The 21,099-nt window shown below is 37.8% G+C and overlaps 1 protein-coding gene and 1 pseudogene across 1 annotated transcript; one reads left to right on the top strand and one right to left on the bottom strand.

The window, feature by feature from the left end:
* Nucleotides 1-3,068: 3,068 nt before the first annotated feature.
* LOC127619486 (palmitoyl-protein thioesterase 1-like) lies at nt 3,069-7,123 on the top strand (annotated as a pseudogene).
* Nucleotides 7,124-7,850: 727 nt separating this feature from the next.
* Nucleotides 7,851-20,002, bottom strand: LOC127620235 (adenylyl cyclase-associated protein 1-like). The gene is made up of 13 exons (XM_052093387.1): nt 19,844-20,002; nt 15,072-15,179; nt 14,131-14,231; nt 13,967-14,044; nt 13,336-13,479; nt 12,901-12,986; nt 12,152-12,257; nt 11,872-12,046; nt 11,282-11,454; nt 10,816-10,939; nt 10,638-10,720; nt 10,293-10,436; nt 7,851-9,051 (listed from the first exon to the last, which is right to left on the bottom strand). Exons 2-13 carry the CDS (start codon nt 15,175-15,177, stop codon nt 8,968-8,970), a joined length of 1,404 nt encoding a protein of 467 aa, XP_051949347.1. The 5' UTR covers nt 15,178-15,179; nt 19,844-20,002; the 3' UTR covers nt 7,851-8,967.
* Nucleotides 20,003-21,099: the final 1,097 nt, after the last annotated feature.

Genomic DNA, 21,099 nt, shown 5'->3' on the forward strand with positions numbered 1-21,099 from the left:
TTATCCTGTTCTGTAATGTAAGAGGTTTTTTGATCATGCATGTTTGGTATCATTCAAAAGGCCTCAGTGCTACTGGTACTATGGTCTCATCCCCACAACCGATAATATACTGTAAGGGGGTTAAGATAGGCAAGGAGGAGGTGAGAACCAGCTTGTCAATATAAATAATAATTTAATAAAAACTTAAACCAAAACACACAAACATAAATACACACATGACGGACATACCCGTAATTCTCTCTCTCTTGAACCGCCGTCACTGGCCGCCTTTATCCCTCGCGCGCCCCATCAGGCCAATTGGGGACCGGGCGTGCGACATTCCAGCCCGGCCCCGCCCCCCTCCGCTCCACACTCCTCCCGGCGTTACCTCATACCGTGGTGCCACCGGCATGACATACACCCCCCCCCACCTTTCCCTGGGGAAGGCCATGCGTTGCGCCCCGTCAGGTCATCCCTGCCTTCCTCGACCTGGGAGGAGACAGGAGGGGAAAACAACAACAACCAAACAAAATAATAGGCGAGGGAAAAGGCCAACACGGTGCGAAAGAGAGAGAGAGAGGGGAGAGAGAAAAAGCTCAGTCACCGGTTCTCTGATGTACCGTCACGTGGTCCTCGAACACTCCTCCACACTCTCCGGCGGACGACAGCTGCTCCTCTCCGGGCGAACCGGAGTCAAACCTCCGACCCCCAGCAGACAGAACGCCACTCCGCTTTTCTGGCGGTACGTGGGGACACTCCTCCGCCCCTGGCAGCGGCTCCCTCGCTCCAGGCGGTCTGGGGAATCCAGTCCCCACTCGCCCCGCGGACGGCAGCCATTCCCCGCGTCCGGGCGGTCGGGCTACTCCGTCACCCGGCAGATGGCAGCGGCGCTCCCCTGGGTGGACAGCAGTGTCGAGGACTCTGCGACGGGCATCCCTCCTCTTTCCCGGGTTTCGGCACCAATGTAAGGGGGTTAAGATGGGCAAGGAGGAGGCGAGAACCGGCTTGTCAATATAAATAATAATTTCATAAAAACTTAAACCAAAACACACATACATAAACACACACGACGGACATACCCGTAATTCTCTCTAATCGAACCGTCGTCACCGGCCGCCTTTATCCCTTTATACCGGTTTCTTATCTCTCGCGCGCCCCATCAGGCCGATTGGGGACCGGTCGTGCGACATTCCAGCCTGGCCCCGCCCCCCTCCACTCCACAATCTTGTAATACAGTTTTGTTATCAAATGTAAACAAACATTCTGGCCATTACTTGGGGGTGTGTGATATAAAAATAAATCTCTTTTTTTTTTCATAATTGGTTTGACAAGAATATACTTTTAGTGAGTCAACTTTTAGATGATAGGGGTGTCCTGCTCAATTACTCTTTTCCAGTACCCCCAAGAGAGTATGCCATTGTTTTTGGTGCAATTCCTGATTGTGTCTAACTTTTAGTAAAGCCTGGCCCTAAAGGTTTTTTATGCTGTCCCTCTATTTGTGACAACACTAATTTATTTGTTGACCAATGTCTTTTCAGTAACAGGTCCAACCAAAACATTTGTTTAATTCTTTACAGGTTTCAGATATAAAATGGGAAGATTTCGGGCTCTTAGACAACATTTTTTGTTATCCAATAAAGTTGTTGAAGTCTCTATTAAAATTATACATAATTGCTACCCAGTAAATTATAAACTTGCTAAATTCAATGGAAGCGCAGCGAAGTTCTAGCGGGAAGACTAGCAGCTGTACATCATCATATCATTAGCTGGGTAACTCCTAGCCAATCGCATGTAAGCCATTGCTTTATAAGTCTGCTCACAATCTATCACATTGCTGTTTCAGTGTGCTAACACGGCAACCTCCACCACACCACCACCACCAGTTGAGCCCGTCCCGAACAGGGGTAGGCTCCTCGCCCCTGCCTCCTATCTCCGGCAGGATATGATGGTTCTGAGTACAACTCCCTCGGCCTACGCCAAAGAGAGACATTACTTTTCTGTTTTACATTCATCAAATAATTGGCATCTTAAACCTCACTCAACCCTGAGTGTCTTCCCGATAGAAATATATTTCCCCAATGTGCTCCTTCTGTCATCAGTTTAAAGAAACTATTATTAATTGGTTTTGGGAGTGTACTTATTGCAAAGTATTTTGGGTAGACTTCTCAAATTTTGTTAAAAAGTATTTATCTTCAAACTTTTGTATAAGCCAAAAAATTTTTTTTTTGGTGAATCGCTGAATTTAGACCCTTCTCATTTTAATTTTATCATTAATTTATTACTTTTTCTTGCCAAATATTACTTTCATACATGTATATTTTCAAAGAAAACTCCTTCCTTTTTATTTTCAAGAAATATATTGATATATATAAAAATTCTTTAAGGAATTCTAAACATTCTATTGCATGCAAGACTGTTTTATGGTGTAATGCATATAAGCTAGTATAACAAGCTTTGTCATAATGTAATGGAACCCTCATTGTTCTTTTTTTGTATTTGTAATTGTTATTTTTATATTGCAAAATAAAAAAAAATTTTTTTTCACATGACATGTAGGAAACTTTCTTGTCTGAAAAACACCAATCCAAGCGCTATGGATCGACTGAATCTATTTCTGTCTATAGCTAATTTTCATGCAACATGATTGTAATATTTGCAGGCATCAACCACCTTATTTGACGTGATCAGGATATTTCTTCTGTCATGTCATTGAACCAGAAAGTTATTACAGTAAGTGCACTTGCTGCAACCTCGGATATATATATTTAGTTTTAATCATTTTGTTGTAGGTATTTAAATAGCGCCATGCTAAAAGAAACTGAGGCGTCTCATATAGTCATTCATGTAAGGCAGAGGTTTCTTACCATTTCACGTCAGAGCTGTTACTGTTAATCTATTTGTTTACCATAAGATGTATGTCTGTTTTGTTTATGGCGCACAGATGCCAACCCCTGCACTGTTTGTGAGGGATACATTAATTTCTTCCTTAATTCTATCATGGGTAGTATTCTTCTCTTCCTGTATGCCTATTCTTATGGGAAAGATTACATTTTATATTCATATCAGGTGTATTCTTCCCTCAGAGCAAAATGGGCTTACCAGCGGCACTTCGCCTCATTGCTGTATCTGGATGCATGCTTTTGCTCTGTGGCTCATCCTGCAGCTCTAATGACACAATCCCTCTTAAAATAAACATTTCTTATCACATACTAACCCTCATGCCATTCCAGATGTGTATGGCTTTCTTTGTTCAGCAGAACACAAACATAGATTTTTGGAAGAATATCTCAGCTCTGTATGTCCATACAATACAAGTGAATGGTGTCCAAAGCGTATGTGCTCCAAAAAGCACATTAAAGACAGCATAAAAGTTAGCCATAAGACTCCAGTTGTTTAATCCATGTATTCTGAAGTGATCCGATCAATTTTGGGTGCGAGAAATCAAGGCAATAATACCTTCAAAATGTGTTATTCTTTGCTATTATTTATGAGTTATAGAGATTGTGTAGTATGACATACTGAAAAATACTTTGAACCTGAGTAAAGAATCAAGAAATGTGTTTTTATTTATGTATTTTTATTTATTTACTTTTAAAATATATCATACATTTTATATCTGTATTTTCCCTGATACTTTGGCCTCATACTTTTCTTTTTTCCCCCCTGTATTTCTTTTTTCAGTGCTCACTGTTCACTATCGAATGCTAAAATAATAATAGTAACAAATTTGTGATGCACTTTAAATGAAATCCAGACATCCAGATCTAAAACCTGCTGGTGAATAATAGCCCTGAATCATTGAAAGAATTTGAAGGATTTAGGGAAGTGTTAAAACATCAATCTCATTAACAAAAACAATACTGATTGCCACTATTTTGTTTCTTTTGTTTGTCTGTATGAAGGTGACAGTTGTTGCAATCCACTGAGCATTTGTGCAATGAAGAAGATGGTGGAAGAAGAGCTGCCTGGTATATATGTTCTGTCCCTGATGATTGGCAAGTCTGTTTTAGAGGTACAGTAGACACAGAGTGGAGAAACACACTTTATTCCTCTTTGAAATTTTGATATTGGTTTCTCAAACAAAACCACATGTCTGATTTTTTTGTTTGTTTAACAGGACTCTGAAAATGGCTTCTTCATGGATGATAATGAGCAGGTGTTTTTTGTATGCAATCAACTTGCCCAGGTTCCTAAACTGAAGGGAGGCTACAATGCAATGGACATCTCAGGGGTCACAGTTTCTGTGAGTGGTAATTCATTCAGATTATGCAGAGGATATTCAGAACTGTAATTGTGTAGTTTTACCTCTCTTATCTCATTTATTATTTCCTCTTTTATAAGACGAGCTGTTGCACAGCGCTGTCCGCATCCCCCAATGAAGAACCTTATCTCAGTTGGCGGGCAGCATCAAGGTACTGTGAATTTTCTCATTATTTACTCACCCTCATGACATCACAGATGTGTATGATTTTCTTTATTCTGCTGAACACAAACAAAGATTTTTAGAAGAATATTTCAGCTCTGTAGGTCCTCACAATGCAAGTGAAGGTGTACAAAATGTTTAAGTTGCAAAAGCACATAAAGGCAGCATAAAGTAATCCATAAGACTCCAGTGGTTAAATCCATATCTTCAGAAGTGATATGGTAGGTGTGGGTGAGAAACACATACAAATTTAACTCCAATTTAACTTTCAAATTCTTCTTCATTTGTTTTTGGCGATTCACATTCTTTGTGCATATCGCCACCTACTGGCCAAGGAGAAGAGTTTGGTTGCTTAGGAGACCTGGTCGGAGTCACTCAGCACACCGTGGATTCAAACTCGCAACTGCAGGGGTGGTAGTCATCGTCAATGCTCGCTGAGATACCCAGGCCCCTGCTTTATTTTCATTTCAATTCTACATATGTACTGCTTTGATATCATTGTTTGATTCTGCACTTGCATAGCATTCTTGCATTCTTTCCTCCTGTTTTTTTACGAGGGAGGAGTTAAGAAAAAACCATGAAAAGATAAGGATACACAATTATTAAATAAGAAATTAATAATTAAAATAATAATAATACATTTCATAATTATCACTAATATTCATCATGTGTAAAAATGAATGCTGTCTGGGTAATTATTAATAATTTCCTTGGACAAAATCTACAGCTGCAGATTAGACTGTTTTACCGACACTGCTGTTGCATATACAGCAAAAGTAAAAAGAAATCATACGAGGTGAAACGTTTGGTTGTTTGTTCTATTCTAATTATTATTCACTATTTAATTGTTTTGACCGATTCTGAAGATATACATAAATGGAGTCGTTACATGGGATCTGTTTATTTTCTCAGTGCTAGTTCCAATCATCACAGTCGTTTGTGATAACTGGGTATTTAAATTATATTTCTATAGAGGATTACAGGGGCAGATTTCAATTTGTATTTCCAGTACAAGTCATTTGAATTCATATATTTCATCAGAAATATTGTCTAGAATACAATTGTCTTCAGTCAGTTAAAAAACATCCTTGAATTGAATGCATCCAACAGAGGATTCTGTTTTTAAATCTAGTAAACATCCCCCGGAACACATTCATTTAGCATCAAAGGAATATTGGAGACGATCGAGATTAGCGTGCTCATATTTGTGAATCAAGTCTGTGGAACAAGTGTCAAAACTATCAAAAAATGCAAAAGCATATTCACAGATATTCCTGAGGCAGAATACCATTGGAAAAACTCTCAGCATTTTTGTGTGCATTTGTGAACAGTACTGCGAGCAAATAAATAATTGTATAGCTATGTGCATCTGTGAATTGAGCAGAGGTGTGGATCTGTTGTGTGCTCTCGATTCTTTTAGATTTAAATACTATATAATGTCACTTTTGCTTACATATGAAATAAATAATCTCTCAGCTAATGCTGTGAATTATACAGCGGACCTTCTAACTAGGTACATTATGAAAATATGTGTTTTTTCTAATTATATTTTATTAGTTTTTCATCGTTTGTCACATTTTAGCTTTTTAAAACTGAACAAATAAATCTATTTAATCAATAAATATGACATATATTTTGTTATATATTTGTTTAATTGCATAATTTGTACTATTCACATGTATTTACGTTGAGTTTTTGAACACAGCATCTGTCAATGAGCACAAGTTAAAGAGTCACGAATGGCTTTATCTTTGTGTTTTTGATCAACAACTGACTGTAAAGAACAGAAAGAGTATTAAAAGAGACATTATTCAATGACAAATATGTTGCGTGGGTCTTGTCTTTGGATACAAACGGAACAACTTTTACTGTCAACATGCAGTGAAAGGATCTCGCTGCTGAATACTTCACCACTATATGTCACAATTCATTCTCTGGTGAGTGAAATGTAAACATTTACCAGCCAGTTGACAAATGTATAACTTTTTAGTCATATAGCACAAAATTTGGTTGCAAATGTGAGTGATTTCCTCTCATTGCAGTGGAGGGTTGCACATAGAGTAAAAGATAAATCCATGGCTTTTGAGAATCAATATCAAATTGACAAAATAAAAATCTAACAATTCATTGGAATTTTTTTCCCAAGCCCTAGTAGGGCCAAGGGTGCTCTTACTCTGGTGACTGAACTTGGACCGTGCTCGCAGTCATGTTCATCCATCTTCTTCTGCCATTGATTTTTATAATTTGTCTCAGGCACAGGTCAAGGTGCTGTGCGTTGTGGCAATTGATGAGATGTGACATTGCTTCTCAGTAACCAATGACCACATTGTGACCAATTGTTAAGACAAATCGAATTGGTGGACTAAATAACATTTAACTTAAATTGGGTGTCAGTGCAATTTTATTGGTTTGTTAGTATTGAGACGGAAGAACAGTATCTGCAAAAATGTAATTTTTTTCTTTGAAAATGTAATTAAGTAAAAGTACAAGTATTCAGTTTAAATTGCATTTGAGTAAAGTACATATCCCCCAAAATAATACTTTAGTATAAAGTATAATTACTCAAGTACTTTACACCCCTGTACTATTGATGTATTTCAATGATAATCCTGTGTTACCATAGACATATTTTCAATGAAACCTTGACAGATTTTAGATGTGTGTGTTCATGATCAACCTGTTTTTTTGTCAGGATCGTCTGGGGTTGGCAGAGATGAATAAGGCAGGCAAGCTTGTGTTCCTTGCAACTAATGGAGATCACCTGCAGTTCACCCGAGAGTGGTTTAATGCGAAGTTACTTCCCTTTCTAAGCTAAACACAGTTGAATCATTTCCAACAAGAGAGCTGATGTACATGCACAGAGTACAGTGTCAGCTGACAGTAGCATGCTCGCAAGTACTGTCTTATAATGTCTCATACAGACAAAGCCAGCTGCCTTGTTTTATTGCACTGATCTGACCTTTTAATTATTGCGATTTAATCAGGAAAAATTAGATTTCTCAAGATTTACTTAATAGTTTTTTTTTCAGTCAATAAAACTTTGAATCTTATGAACAACAAGCACTATTCTCAAAGTTAATATATATGGAGTAATAGCATACTTTCAAAACAACTATTTGCATAAACGTCCCAGTTTTACAGTCTACACATAATTGATGTGAGGACTGTCTGCAAAGGCTGATGTAGTTTCTGAAAAAAACTACTGTGTGATTTGTGAGCATTGTGAAAAGGTTTAACATATTTTTATTGATTGTTTGAAAATTGTCATTAGGCAAACTGGTTGTAATATCCAAATGTCTTCATGCCAATAAGCTTATTTCGGTTTGTAATACCATTATAATGTAATCAGTACCACAAAAAAAATCTGTTAGACCTTTGAAAATACAGGAAGTTTGACACTCTTCTATACTCACCTGCCAATTGTCTCCAACAAAAGCACAACAAAGACTCACCAAAAGAGATATTTATTGCAATGTTTTAATGATGTATGTACTCCATTACTAATGAAACCAATTCTTGGCCAAATAAGAGAAAAAAAGACAAATAGTACACATGAAATTGCATCTCATGGCCTCCATATTATGGAATGATTAGAAGTTGGAATCAAAGCAAGTGAAGAGAGCAGGAGGTGGACACAATTCACATAAAGCCAGTATCTGTACAAGTTATTACAGCAGATAGTCATCAGATATCAAACAAGGCAGCCCTCAATTCAACATGGTCAGTACCATAATCATCATAAAATCTTTCTCCAGTTTATGCCAAAAACCCACAAGACATCAAAAAGCTTTCCACATCTTTCCATCGTGAACTATGAAATGTTAATTTATTCATATTACAAGAAATGTGCCATGTGCTCTGGAAACAACTATAAAATGAAATTTGAAAAATAATTCCTATAGCAACTTATATCTTACCTATATCTTTTTTTACCAACACAATATTTTGTTTGTGTTATGATCGTAAATATAACTGTGATCCTGCACGTAACTAATTGCTGCCCCCAATTAGTCCTCTAATATGACACAAATCTTAATTATCCCTACAAAAATTTATAAAGTTACAGTAAATGTCTGAGTTGGTGCTTATCTAAATAGACATTTGTGTGCTTCAGATCTGAATTGCATATGTCAAACAAAATGTTGTGATCTCCCCAACACATGCCCCCTCCTGACCAGAAAATGTAAAAGACAAAATACAAAACCCAATACACAGATAACATGATTTACTTCCTTTTGTTGGCCATTTACATGTTATTTTGCTTAGCACAGATGTAAGAATAAAAACAAACAAAACTATCAAAATACCTGTTGGCAATCAATTTCAGGTGCTTTGTTTTTATCAAATGTAAAAAAAAAACTAAAAAAAAAAAAAACAATGGGTCCCTGCCATTGGCTGAGCAAGTGCTTCTGGTAAAGCAAGCAGTCATTTCACTAATAGAAGGAAGATGCAATTGCAGCTAAGATTGGCTGATAGGAGTGTGGATCTGATTGGTATTCCATTCAAGCTCATTGGTCAGTCAGGTAGGACACTGTAATGGGGGTGATCTTGCACAGCTTGATCCTTTATCCAGCAATCTCAGTTGCTGTGGTGACCAGCTTGCTACCATCCCATACAGTTTTGAATTGTTCAGGGACTGGGATCTCAGTCTGGAGGGAAAACAATAGGAAATATAAGAAATTTAATTAAGCAAACTGCCCACTCATTCTCACATTTGCCAAAGACTACATTATTATCAGGGTTGGGTATTGTTAATTTTTAAAAAATGTTTTAAACCTTGTGCAACCCGCATACACATGTGTGGCCATTGTATTTTGGCTTTGCTATACGCAACGCATCATTTAAACTGATCTCAGTTCAGGAGGCTCTGGGCTGTCAGTAAAGTGTTAAATGTTCGACGAACAGAGTTGTGTGGCCAAACAACATGGTGCCGATAACAGCAAAGTTTGTCTTGGGGAGAAACGCCAACAAAACTACATCTGGTCAGAAACCTAATTAAGTTTTTACATTGAATCCTGTTTGAGTCAAAAGATTAGAGTCTCTAGATTCACCTGATATGCCATTTTCTTTTTTTTACATTTTAGTGATTTATCATGAAACGCCACGCTGCTATACACAATGTACACTAATGTGTACAATAGCACAAGGTTTTCATTAGAAGCCCTTTATTTACTGTGCATTATCACATTGAGAATCAATGGGTACGTCCAAAAGCTGAAAACTTGCTTTGAGGCTTTAAATGGAGTTAGGATGAAAATAAGGTGCATTTCGAACTGTTCCGAGACCAGTGCAGACAGTCACCACACTGAAGGTTAAGTCATTCACTAAATGGGGAGAAAGGAAGCATCCTTTAACTCTAAATACAGCTATGTGCATTTAGTCCTAAAATCCAGTTTCAGTCTTCAGATGATGTTTTAAAAACATAACATGGTTGGCCGACATGGGACAATTGTAATCAGTGCATCAATTCTGAATCTATAATGTATAATTTTATTTTAACATGGTGGGTAGTGATTGGATTATTACAATTTAATGAAAAAATATATATATATTTCACAACTTGGTCGCACTGTCCACATATGTTGCCATCAATGTTTTGGAAAACTATTTGCTCTAGAATAATATATATATATATATAATTAGTTTGTTTATTAGGTTGCTACTAGTTATAAATCGAAAAGAGAAATGGAAAATGCACACAGCAGCATTATCGACAACAGTGTCATCCTCGTTGGTTGCACGCAACAACATAGTGTAGTCTGATTCACAAAATAATGACTTCTATATTAAATAATGACTCAATAATTCATTGAATCAGAACCTGAAATGGTAAATTCAATCAAATTCACAACATTTATTATATTCATGGACATTTCTCTCCTTTACTTACAAATTCTCCATCTTTGTTGGGCACCAGAACATTCATCTCAGAGCTCTTAGCACTGATGATTTCGCATGACATGGAGTCCTTACTCAGGTAAACATGGCAGCCATCTGTCTTGTTAATGGAGATGGTTGGCACTTTACCCATAACCTGGAAAGACAAGTCCAATAACAATTAAGCAGGGACAAAAGAAGAGTGCTAAGGTGTACCAAGCAAGCTGGACTTGGGAAAAAGATAAAGTCTCAACACGTCTAATCTTGTTCAAGCATATTCATACGGAGGACACATAATGATTAACAACACATCTCTGTCTGTTAGTCTCTAGAGAGTTGAAAGCACAAAAATACACACCTGGACCTTTACATCTTTGCAGTTGATCACCTCAATAATACCCACAACATCGTCAAAGACAAGCCCCATTTTCTTGCAGTTATCTGCAAAGAAGCAGCCAGAAAAGCATGAAATAAAGAGAAACATTTTCTACATAAGTATATATCCAAGTGAGGAGATGGTGGTGATGCTTACATACCTAAAATAATGGAGTTGATCTTTCCTTTCACCTGTAAAGTGCTTTTGTTGCACTTGAAGGCATAAACAACCTGTTTGAGTTCTGTGTCACTGATCACAAGGCCTTGGGCACCCTCCTGGTTTTCCTGAGAGGGAGGGCAAAGATAGAGTTAGAACAAAAGGTTGAGTGAACAGTTCCAATGATGCACACACAGGTTTCACTTTGTTAGTACTATTTAAGTCTACACAGAGGACATATTTGCTATATCCCAACCATAACCTTATACCAAACACTCAGAAACCTGTACATGTCCACAAAGGGTGACTTTGTCTGTATTTAACTATAGTTTAGGACAAAAAGTAGCTTTTTTATTGGCATGTATATACATACACCAGATTCAGATGGAAAATACTTCTCTACAAATGTTGGTCCCAAAAACAACTTTAACTGCATACACAGACATAAACAGTCATACTGTCTCACTTACCACTTTCCATTTCTTTCCGTCCAGCTCTAGCACTGGGGGCAGAGCACGGGCCGGGCTGGCAGCTGCTGTGGGGCGAGCAGAAAAGGGTTTGGGTCCAGAGGACACAGGAACTCCTTGGGCTTTGAGGTTAGGATTCTTGTGGGTCTTCTGGTCATCAGACACATGCTTCAGCCCTTAAGACATGGTTAAAAGACAAGACAGTGATACAAGTTGTCATTAAATGTTGCTGTGGCTCAACTGGTAAAGTATATCTTCTGCAACACCATGGGATTAATTTCCAGAGAACACACATACTGATTAAATGCATACATTGAATGAACTGCAAGTCTCAATGGATAGAAAGCTTCTGACAAATGCATACATGTATATGTACAAGTCAAGGACTCAACTGTGTCCCTTTTGCAGTGAAGGCTGTAATGAAATATGTATGTAATTGATGCTTCCATTATAGCAAATCAACTAGAAAAATCTGAATAATTTCGTTAACGTTTAATAAGTCAAATTAACATCTTGTACAAGCCTGGTCTTCCCCAAACACACTATAGAATCCATGTAGAGCACTATATCAATATCAGCAATGTATGTAATACCTCTAGTAATATCAGCTCCCTTGTTGATGGAAGCAAAAAGAGCATTGCAATTGGCAGGCTTAGAGTCTCCTCCAGATGACTTGTCTAAGTCCATGGGGGGTGGAGGGGGGCCTGGGGGAGGTGGGGCTGGTGCTGCTCCCCTGGGGGCAGCTCCAGAGGCTGAAGCAACTGGACCCTGTGAAACCGAAACAATCAAATATTCATAATCCGACCTCTGAAGTTTCTGTGTTTCAAAAGTGTATAGTCTGGGACAAATTAAATACACAAAAAGGTTACTCACAGTCTTGCTCCAGCTCAGTCCAGTGGTGTGGTTCTGCTTTATGTAGGCCAGAAGCTCAGTCCAAATTGACACATAGGTATTGACCCAGTCCACATGGGTTTTATCTCTAAAAAAATACACAATACCACAGATGAAATTACCAATACACCAATTTTTCTGATGCAGGGTTTGGCAAAGCCCTCGTGATTCATAATGGAACTGCAGAGGTTCATGAGATTATGATTAAATGGCATAAAAAAGTGTGTCTGTGTGTAAAAGGATTATTAAGTAATTACTGTAATTCAATTACTTTTAAGCACAAAAAGTAGTACTTTTTATTTTCTTGTAATCTTGTAATTCAATGAAAGTAATTACATTTAAGTATATTACTTAGCATATGAATACTTAAAAAAATATATTATTTATGTGTATATTTTGTGCAATTAAAATGTGAATTCATATGGATGTCTGTTTGCTTTTTTGTGACAGCTGAAGATTGTGCAACAATGAACAAGGAAAAAATTTATATTTTGAATGAGCGGAAAAAAATAAAATAAATAACAAAAACAATATAACAATTAAAAATGCTATAATTTATGATTTATAATTTAATTAACTGTGATAACAGGAAAAGATATGAAATTCATTGTAGCCATTTACTGACTATTAAATATATCGGGGGAATTTTAAATAAATAAAAACAACACAAACAAGGTTGGGAACACCTGTATTAATCTAAAGGCAAGTTGCTTTACACCATTATAACATACTTTTCCTTGTAATCCTTGAGCACACGGTTTGTGTAGAACATGGCAGCATCCTGCATCTCCTTCACATAGGGACCTGGCTTTGGGGCCTAATACAATTAAAATAATTGTATTTTCAGTGTGAACAAATTAGGTAGTCAGTGTAACAATAAAAGAAATGCAATATCAGAAACTTTTGCTTGTGCAGTGAAAGTTACTGAAACACTATAGATGCATCCTTGCAAAATCATAAGCAATGTATGCAAGCTTAAAATAGACACTACACCAAACCCAGAATTTTCTCAAAGCAGTGAAATGTGGTCACACCTGAGAATGAGAAATTATTTGACACAGAACTCCATTTCACTGTAGAAGTCTGTGAATTGTTACTTTAATTACAAACAGAAACCGCACATAACAAAAAACATGTGCTTGTAGTTTTAGACTCCACCCCCTTACCATGGCAACCCAGCCAAGGGCTGGAACACTCTCACTAACAGCAGAGAGGTGGTTGAAGAATGGTGAGGAGCGGTTCTTCTCTCGGAATGCCTGCACATCCTGGATCGCTTTAGAAACAGGAGCCAGCAGAGAAGTCAGGACAGACTAAATGCCAGAGGCAGGAAGATAAATTGAGAAAAACAGGAAGAGACCAAAAAGAGATAATGAGAAAAAATTACGACGGTGTCAAATATAGTATATGAAGTGGCTAATATTGAAGGCACAGTTCACCCACAAATGAAAATTCTGTAATTTACCCATCTTTATTTTGTTTCAAACTTTTGACTTCCTTTCTTCCATGGAACTCAAGAAAGGTAGAATGCTATGGACAAACAGCCTCAGTCAACATTCATTTTTATTGAATTTTTTTTATTTATTTATTGTAATTTCACAATTACAGTGAATGATGACTGACGCTGCTCTTCCTAACATCTCCTTCTGTATACCACAGAAGAAAGAAATTCATGCGAATTTGGAAACATGAGTTGTTAATGATGACAGAATTTGTATTTCTGGGTGAACTTTCTTAATTTAACATTTCTGAAAATGTTAACCATTACATTAATGACTTATATGATGAAGGGACACTCACATCAGAAGGTTTCTGACAGCAGGAAGCAGTGACCAGAAGCTGTCTTTGAAAAGAGAACACTTGCTTCATCATCTCAGCCTATAAAACAGAACAAAGGATAAGGAACATGGAAGAGGCATCCCAATGGAGTGTTTATTCATATGGGCCAGTGTTGCATTACGTACGTGCTTCTGGACATCACCACCTATCTTCTGACTGAGGGCAGCGTACTGAGCCACAGGGCCAGAGATTAAGTCGTCATAGGCTTGAACATATGCTGCCACCACTGAAAAGATCAGCATTAGAATCACATTTTGCATTATAAAAAGGAAAAATCCTGCAAGCTACAAGACTTCTACATTTTCTAAAAATAATTTAAGGGGTGCTTGCTAATGCAAAACTCGCAACCATAATGCTGGGGTTGTGAGAAGTTACTAAGCTGTTGCTAAGGTATTCTGCAAGGTTTCTAGTTGCTTCTAGGTGGTCACTTGATGACCGAGTCCAAAGAGCCTACCCCCAAGCCTCTATGATGTCCTCAAGCTGTATTACAGAAACAAGGGGTTGTTCACACCAAACACATCAAGGTATTCTCATTTTTTACATTTATTTTTAACATGGCACGTCATCTAAAAATCACAGCAATCCTGCAAGAGACGCTGAAAAAAAAAAACGAGATGTGGCACAAAGCTCAAAGGCATCCATCTACCTCATGTTTACATAGAAAAACAAATGTTAAACAACTCAACGGATGCATAAACATGCTCGGTGTAAAAGGCCCCTAACTCCAAGATCCAAACTTATCCGTTTAAGGTCTCATACTTTTGACTTCAATTTGGGTACTGGTCCCTAGATATGGCACAAGTTACTCCTTCAAAATGTAAGTTTATGACATTTTGAAGAATAAAAATAACAATTAAAGGTTTTAATAAAGGTAATAGCAACCTCTCCTTATCAAGTCCTATGATTTCAGATATTCTTGTTAGTAGCACAAAGGGGTGCAGGATGATTTACATGCCAAAAATGTATGTTTGTTTGTGAAGATAATAATATTGATGATACCCACCATTACAAGTACCACTAATTATTTCAATTAAGTCAGATTTGGTTTACATTAGGATTTCATTACCTCCAGAAGGAGCAGCAGGGCCTCCTCCACCCCCAGAACTGGACATGGCCTCCAGACGGCCCACAGCCAACTCCAGTCGTTGCACTAGACCTGTCAGCTCTGCCATGCCTGCACAGTAAGAAAAAAAAGAGAGAGCCTGCTCAATTACAAATTCCATTAGACAAAAATATTAAAGTTTTACAGCAGCAACCTAAACATTAAAGGATATACCGGTATACTTGTATTTTGACCACCACACTTCCACTCATTAATAGCAGAAACACAAAAAAGCAACAGCAACAACTTACATAAAAATGTAATAGATGGTAAACATGGATGAGTGATGTGTAGAAAAATTAGGGCTGTTGTTTTAGTAAGTTAATTATGTGCGATTCATTATAAAAAAAAAAGTCATTAAAAATTCACGCAATAAATCATGCTCTTAACCAGAACGAAAATTCCCTAAAAATGAATGTTCCTCTCAGAGCAATTTCAGCTTAATGTACCACCTAGATGCAGTAGGGGGCAGTCAGCACAACAGTTGTGAAAAATTTCAAAGTTTCAAACTAGGTTAAAGGGATAGTTCACCCAAAAATAAAAAATTAATAAATTAATTTTATTCAAACTCATGCCATCCCAGATTTGTCTGTCATTCTTCTGCTTAATACAAAGATTTGTCTCAGCTCTACTGATCCTCAATGTAAGTGAATGGTGACCAAAACTTTGTAGCTCCAAAAAGCACATTAAGTCAGCATAAAAGGCATCCATGCGACTTCAGTTGTTTAATCCATGTCTTTAGAAGCGATCCAATTGGTTTTAGTTGAGAACATACCAAAATATAACTCCTTTTTCACTATACAGCTTGACATCAGCAGTCTTCCTGGCGATCATGATTTCAAGCTCGATTACACTTCCTGCATCTACATCTTGCGCTCTGCGCATGCGTCAAGCACTAGAAGTGAAATGGAGTTTGAAATCATGATGGTGCCTAGAGACTGCTATGGCAATATGTACAGTGAAATATTAGTTATATTTTAGTCTGTTCTCACCCAAAATCTACTAAATCGCTTCATTAGACACCGACTACGTTTACATGGACACCAGAAAGCAGGATATTGCGAGAAGACGGCGTATTGCGAGAAAGCAGAGTTCTTGTTAACATACACTGGATAAGCGATGTACACTTTACTTCTGTTTACATGCGACTCGGTCAGCAAGAAGCTTTCTCCAGAGCAACGTAATTTCCCTGCGAAACTTGTGTAAATAACAAACATGGTATTCAAGGAAGACTTCACTATTTTATGCTTTGTTGATTCACTTTATTTCAAGATATTCCATAGCTGTTGCAGTGTTTCTTTCCTTACCTTTCTATCACGACCTGCAGCAACGTGTATGAGTGCATATATGCAAACGTGAGGGACCATCAATATTTAACAGTGGTGTTTATAAATGGGTATGGTTAATTGTGCATGTGCTTTTCCTGCTGTACTCCCAGAAATGTTTTGTTGACTTGTTGTTTGGCTCCATACTATGATGCATGTTATTAGGTCTGTTCCACGCACACTAAAAAAACCTGTTAGAACGCAGCGCATGTGTTTACATGGCCACATAAGCAGCTTTCTCCGGAGGAAACCTAGGTGTGTTAAACCACTTTCTCTTAATCCCTTAATCAGCGTAAGGAAATTGGCGCTCTCATTTACATGACCTTTCAGAAATCCAAAAACCTTGGAATAACCCGCTTTAAGTGCATGCAAATGTGGTCACTGATTAAACCAGTGGTTCTCAACCCTATTCCTGCAACACTGCACATTTGGTATATCTCCCTTTTCTGACACACCCAGTTCAGGTCTTGGACTCTCCACTAACGAGCTGATGAGTTAAATCAGGTGTGTTTGAATAGGGAAATATCCAAAATGTGTAGTGTTGGGGGGGGCTCCAGGAACAGGGTTGAGAACCACTGGATTAAACCACTGTAGTAAAATGGATTACTTTTAAACTGCCTTTATGTGCTTTTTGACACTTTAAAGTTTTGGTCACCATTCTCTTGCATTGTATGAACCTACAGAACTGAGATATTCTTCTAGAAATCTTTGTGTTCAGCAGAAGAAATAAAGCCATACACATCCGGGATGGCATGAGGGTGTGTAAATTATGAGAATTTTCATTTTTGGGTGAACCATCCCTTTAAATTTGACATGGAGTCCTTATGACTAGAGTCGAAGGAATGTTTTTGGTGTTAGGAGAAACAAGAGCACACAGAACATTACAGTGAGACACAGAATATAAAACAAGGCAAGAGTATAAATAGACATACAACAGAATGGCGTATGTACATGTGCAAGTGGTAATATATGTGCAAGGTAGGGCTATGTAGATTTATTGAATTAAATAGATCATGTACATATGTAAATTTACATAATTGCACTATGGGAGAGTCCTGAGGAAGTTTAATTGTTCATGAGGAAAATGGCCTGAGGGTAAAAACTGTTCTCGTGCCTGCATGTCATGGTGCTCAGTGGTGCCAGCCAGAGGGCAACAGTTCAAAGAGGGAGTGGGCAGTGTGTGGGGTCCAGAGTGATTCTACCTGCCTGTTTCCTCACTCTGGAGACTTACAGGTCTTAAAGGGTGGGCAGGGGGGCACCAATAATACTCTTAGCAGTCCTGACTGTCTGTTGTAGTATATGGAATATACGTTGTATAATATGAAAATAAAACAATATTTTCACACAAAGCAATCTTTTGTACAGTCAAATTTTTTACGCTGCAGTATACACGGATATAGAATTATTCTAAATTACCTTTATTTCTCAGTAAATATTGGTATACGATTAATTAATCAGCACCTCATGTTATTAATTAGATTACAATTTTTAACTGACTGAAAGCCCTAATAAAAACTTGTTTAAAATTGAAAATTAGGACTAAAACAGCACAGTTTAAACTGTCATCAATAAGCACAGAGTGAGGAGACTAGCGAGAATGCTGAATTGAATATTTAACCAGCAGAATGTGCCCTAACATGTCGGTAAAGTGTGTCGATAGCCAACTACTCCAAAATTAGAGAGAGAAAAAAAAGGAAGTAGGCCTTGTTTGCATTCTATGAGCAGCTTTCATCTATTATCTCTCTTTTTACAGCATGCATGTACACATGCACACACGATTCAGGTAACAATACATAAGAGAAACCTGATACATTAATCTGGATGACTGACTCGTTCCACCTTTCACCCAAATGACTCTTCGGGGGAAAAGCACAGGTATCCATTTGAGCCAGTGATCACCTGCTTCTAAATAAAAACCACAGGGAAAATGCCACTTAATTGTAACTCCTTATAGAATTTCAAATATCCCTTGACTGCATTGTAATTGCAGTACTAAACTATTAAAAGTTAACAAGTTTGTGTCTGATAGGTCAAATAATACTAGTACTGAATGTGAAAATTGTATTATTGTAACCTAGTCTACAGATAAATTGTCACCGGTGACCACAAATTGCAGTAATTGTTTTTTTTTTTTTACTCTTAGGCAACCAGAATGAACAAAACATTTATCAGGGACTTCTAAATCACATAATCAAATCCAGCTTTGGAGGATAAATAAAGAGAAAAAAAAAATAAAAAATTCTGCCAAATAGATTGAACACCTCTTAATGCTAGCAACAAAAAAAAAGAAAAAAAAAAAAAGGCAAATATCCTCCTCTCTCTTCTTTCACAAGGCAAGCACAACATTCAAATAAGAGTAGTCAAATTGCCTGAAGGAGTCAATTTCAGACCAGCTTTAAATTATCTTTAAAAACAGACTGAGGAGGGAATATTACTCCAGATACTAGGATCTAGATCCAGAACTTTTAACACAGGAACTATAATGTGGGGTTACATTAAATGTGGTCTGTGCATGCTATAGTACGGAGGGAAAAAACATCCAGCAGAGCCCATGTAAATGTGCAAATACAACATTTCTGCAACACCCCCCACCCCCAGAGAATTTGTAAGGGCACCTATACAAAATCCTGAACTAGTATTAATGTGAAATGCAATTAATTACACCTACTATAAATTCTTGGCAACACCCTAAAGATGAACAACATATCAAAACCTGATAAGGTAAACGGTGCTGTCCTAGCATTTTGGTGAAAGCTGAGCCAGGTGCTTCGACATAAAACCAGGTATTTTGTGCTTCAGGTCTAGGAAAACTAGGCCATACCGCATCCATTCTCGGCACAGCGCAGGATTAGACGTGCCACATGCATTAAACACAGTGAAGACATATATAACTAACAGACCATTGGGTTTCCTGACATGATATGAAAACCACAGGCCACCTTTAATAAGATTGCAATAGGATACCGTACAAGCCAACAGCTTTGATGTGATTTCACTGAATAATCAGGCCAGCCGGGTTGCAATGCACACGCAGTCGCCCAGACAATACAGAGCGAACGCTTAAAACAATATAACGAGCTTGCGTTCTGATTTCCTGCACTTTATCGCCCGGCCCACTCCCTTCACCTGAGCTATGCAAGATCAGGAACTTTTCTAGCCAACGCATTACACAATTGCGATTAAATCGTACATGCAAATAAAACACTTCACATTAATAAGACTTAATGTCATTTTAATGGAAGCTTTTGGGAGGTAGATATAAGTATATAAATGACCGATGCTCGTTTCAGTTGTCGTTATTTTGCAGGCTGACGGCAGCACCGATACGCATAAGGGCGCCGTGTCATTTAAAGGTTTTCGGCGGCAAGTCACTCAACACAAATAACGCATTTGAGAGGGTTTTCTCCTTACCGTCAACGTCTGATATTCTTAAGTGGTCCTAGATAGTCTTTTGATGTTGAATGGGTGTGTTACGGGCTCCCCGTCTGCGTTGCCTTCCGGTATGAGTGTGCTGAAGTTCCCAGCTGTCACCGCGCGCGCCGTTTCCGCCCAAACTACAACAACTGCTCTACTTCCTTATAAGGACAAAGGACAGAGCTAGACGGCGATCTGTGTGAAAGAGTGATGCAAAAGGGCGAAGCAGGAAGATTAAAGAGAGAGAGAATCTCGTTCACTTCCTTGTTTCGGTTGTGAACGACTCTGTTTCTCAATGGGTTAACTACACAATTATAAGATAAAATACGCACTTTCGTCATCAACTACTGGCGTAAAAATGTAATCTGCACAAATGGTCACTTAAAAGGGATTGTTCACCCAAAAATGTAAATTCTCTCATCATTTACACATCCTCATGCCATCCCAGATGTGTTTGACTTTTTTTAATCTTTGTTAAAAAACAAAGGTTTTTAGAAGAATATATCTGTAGGTCCATACAATGCAAATGAATGGTGATCAAAAATTTTAAGCTGCAAAAAGCACATACAGGCAGCATAAAAGTGATTAAATCCATATCTTCTGAAGTGATATGATAGGTGAGGGTAAGAACGGATCAACATTTAAGTCCTTTTTTACTATAAATAATCTTCCCTTGCATGGCGATATGCACAAAGAATGTGAATTGCCAAAAATGAAAGAAAAAGAAAGTGAAAGTAATAGTGGAGATTTATAGTAAAAAAAGTGCATTCATAAATGGATTGCTTGAACTGAACCCGAGTTTGTTTCCTCCCCCTCCCACTGCCCCCGTTGGTCTCTGTTTACATATTATTTGGATCCGAAGCATCATCATTGTGAGCACCTCGTGAGTTCGGAAAACAGCGTTCACATTATACAAATAAACTGAACTTTTACTTAATTCGACCCCAGGTGTGCACCAAAAGTGCTAGTGTGAAAGCACCCTTAAATATTGATCTATTTCTCACCCACACCTATTAAATTGCTTCTGAAGATATGATTTAATAACTAGAGTCTTATGGATTATTTCTATGCTGCCATGATATGCTTTTTGGGCCTTCAAAGTTCTGGCCACCATTCACTTGAATTGTATGGACCTACAGAGCTGAGATATTCTTCTAAAAATCTTCATTTGTGTTCTGCTGAAGAAAGTAAGCCATACACTTCTGGGATAGCATGAGGGTGAGTATATGATGAGAACATTTTCATTTTTGGGT

The sequence above is a fragment of the Xyrauchen texanus genome, chromosome 26 (genome assembly GCF_025860055.1).
Source record: "Xyrauchen texanus isolate HMW12.3.18 chromosome 26, RBS_HiC_50CHRs, whole genome shotgun sequence".
NCBI lineage: Eukaryota > Metazoa > Chordata > Actinopteri > Cypriniformes > Catostomidae > Xyrauchen > Xyrauchen texanus.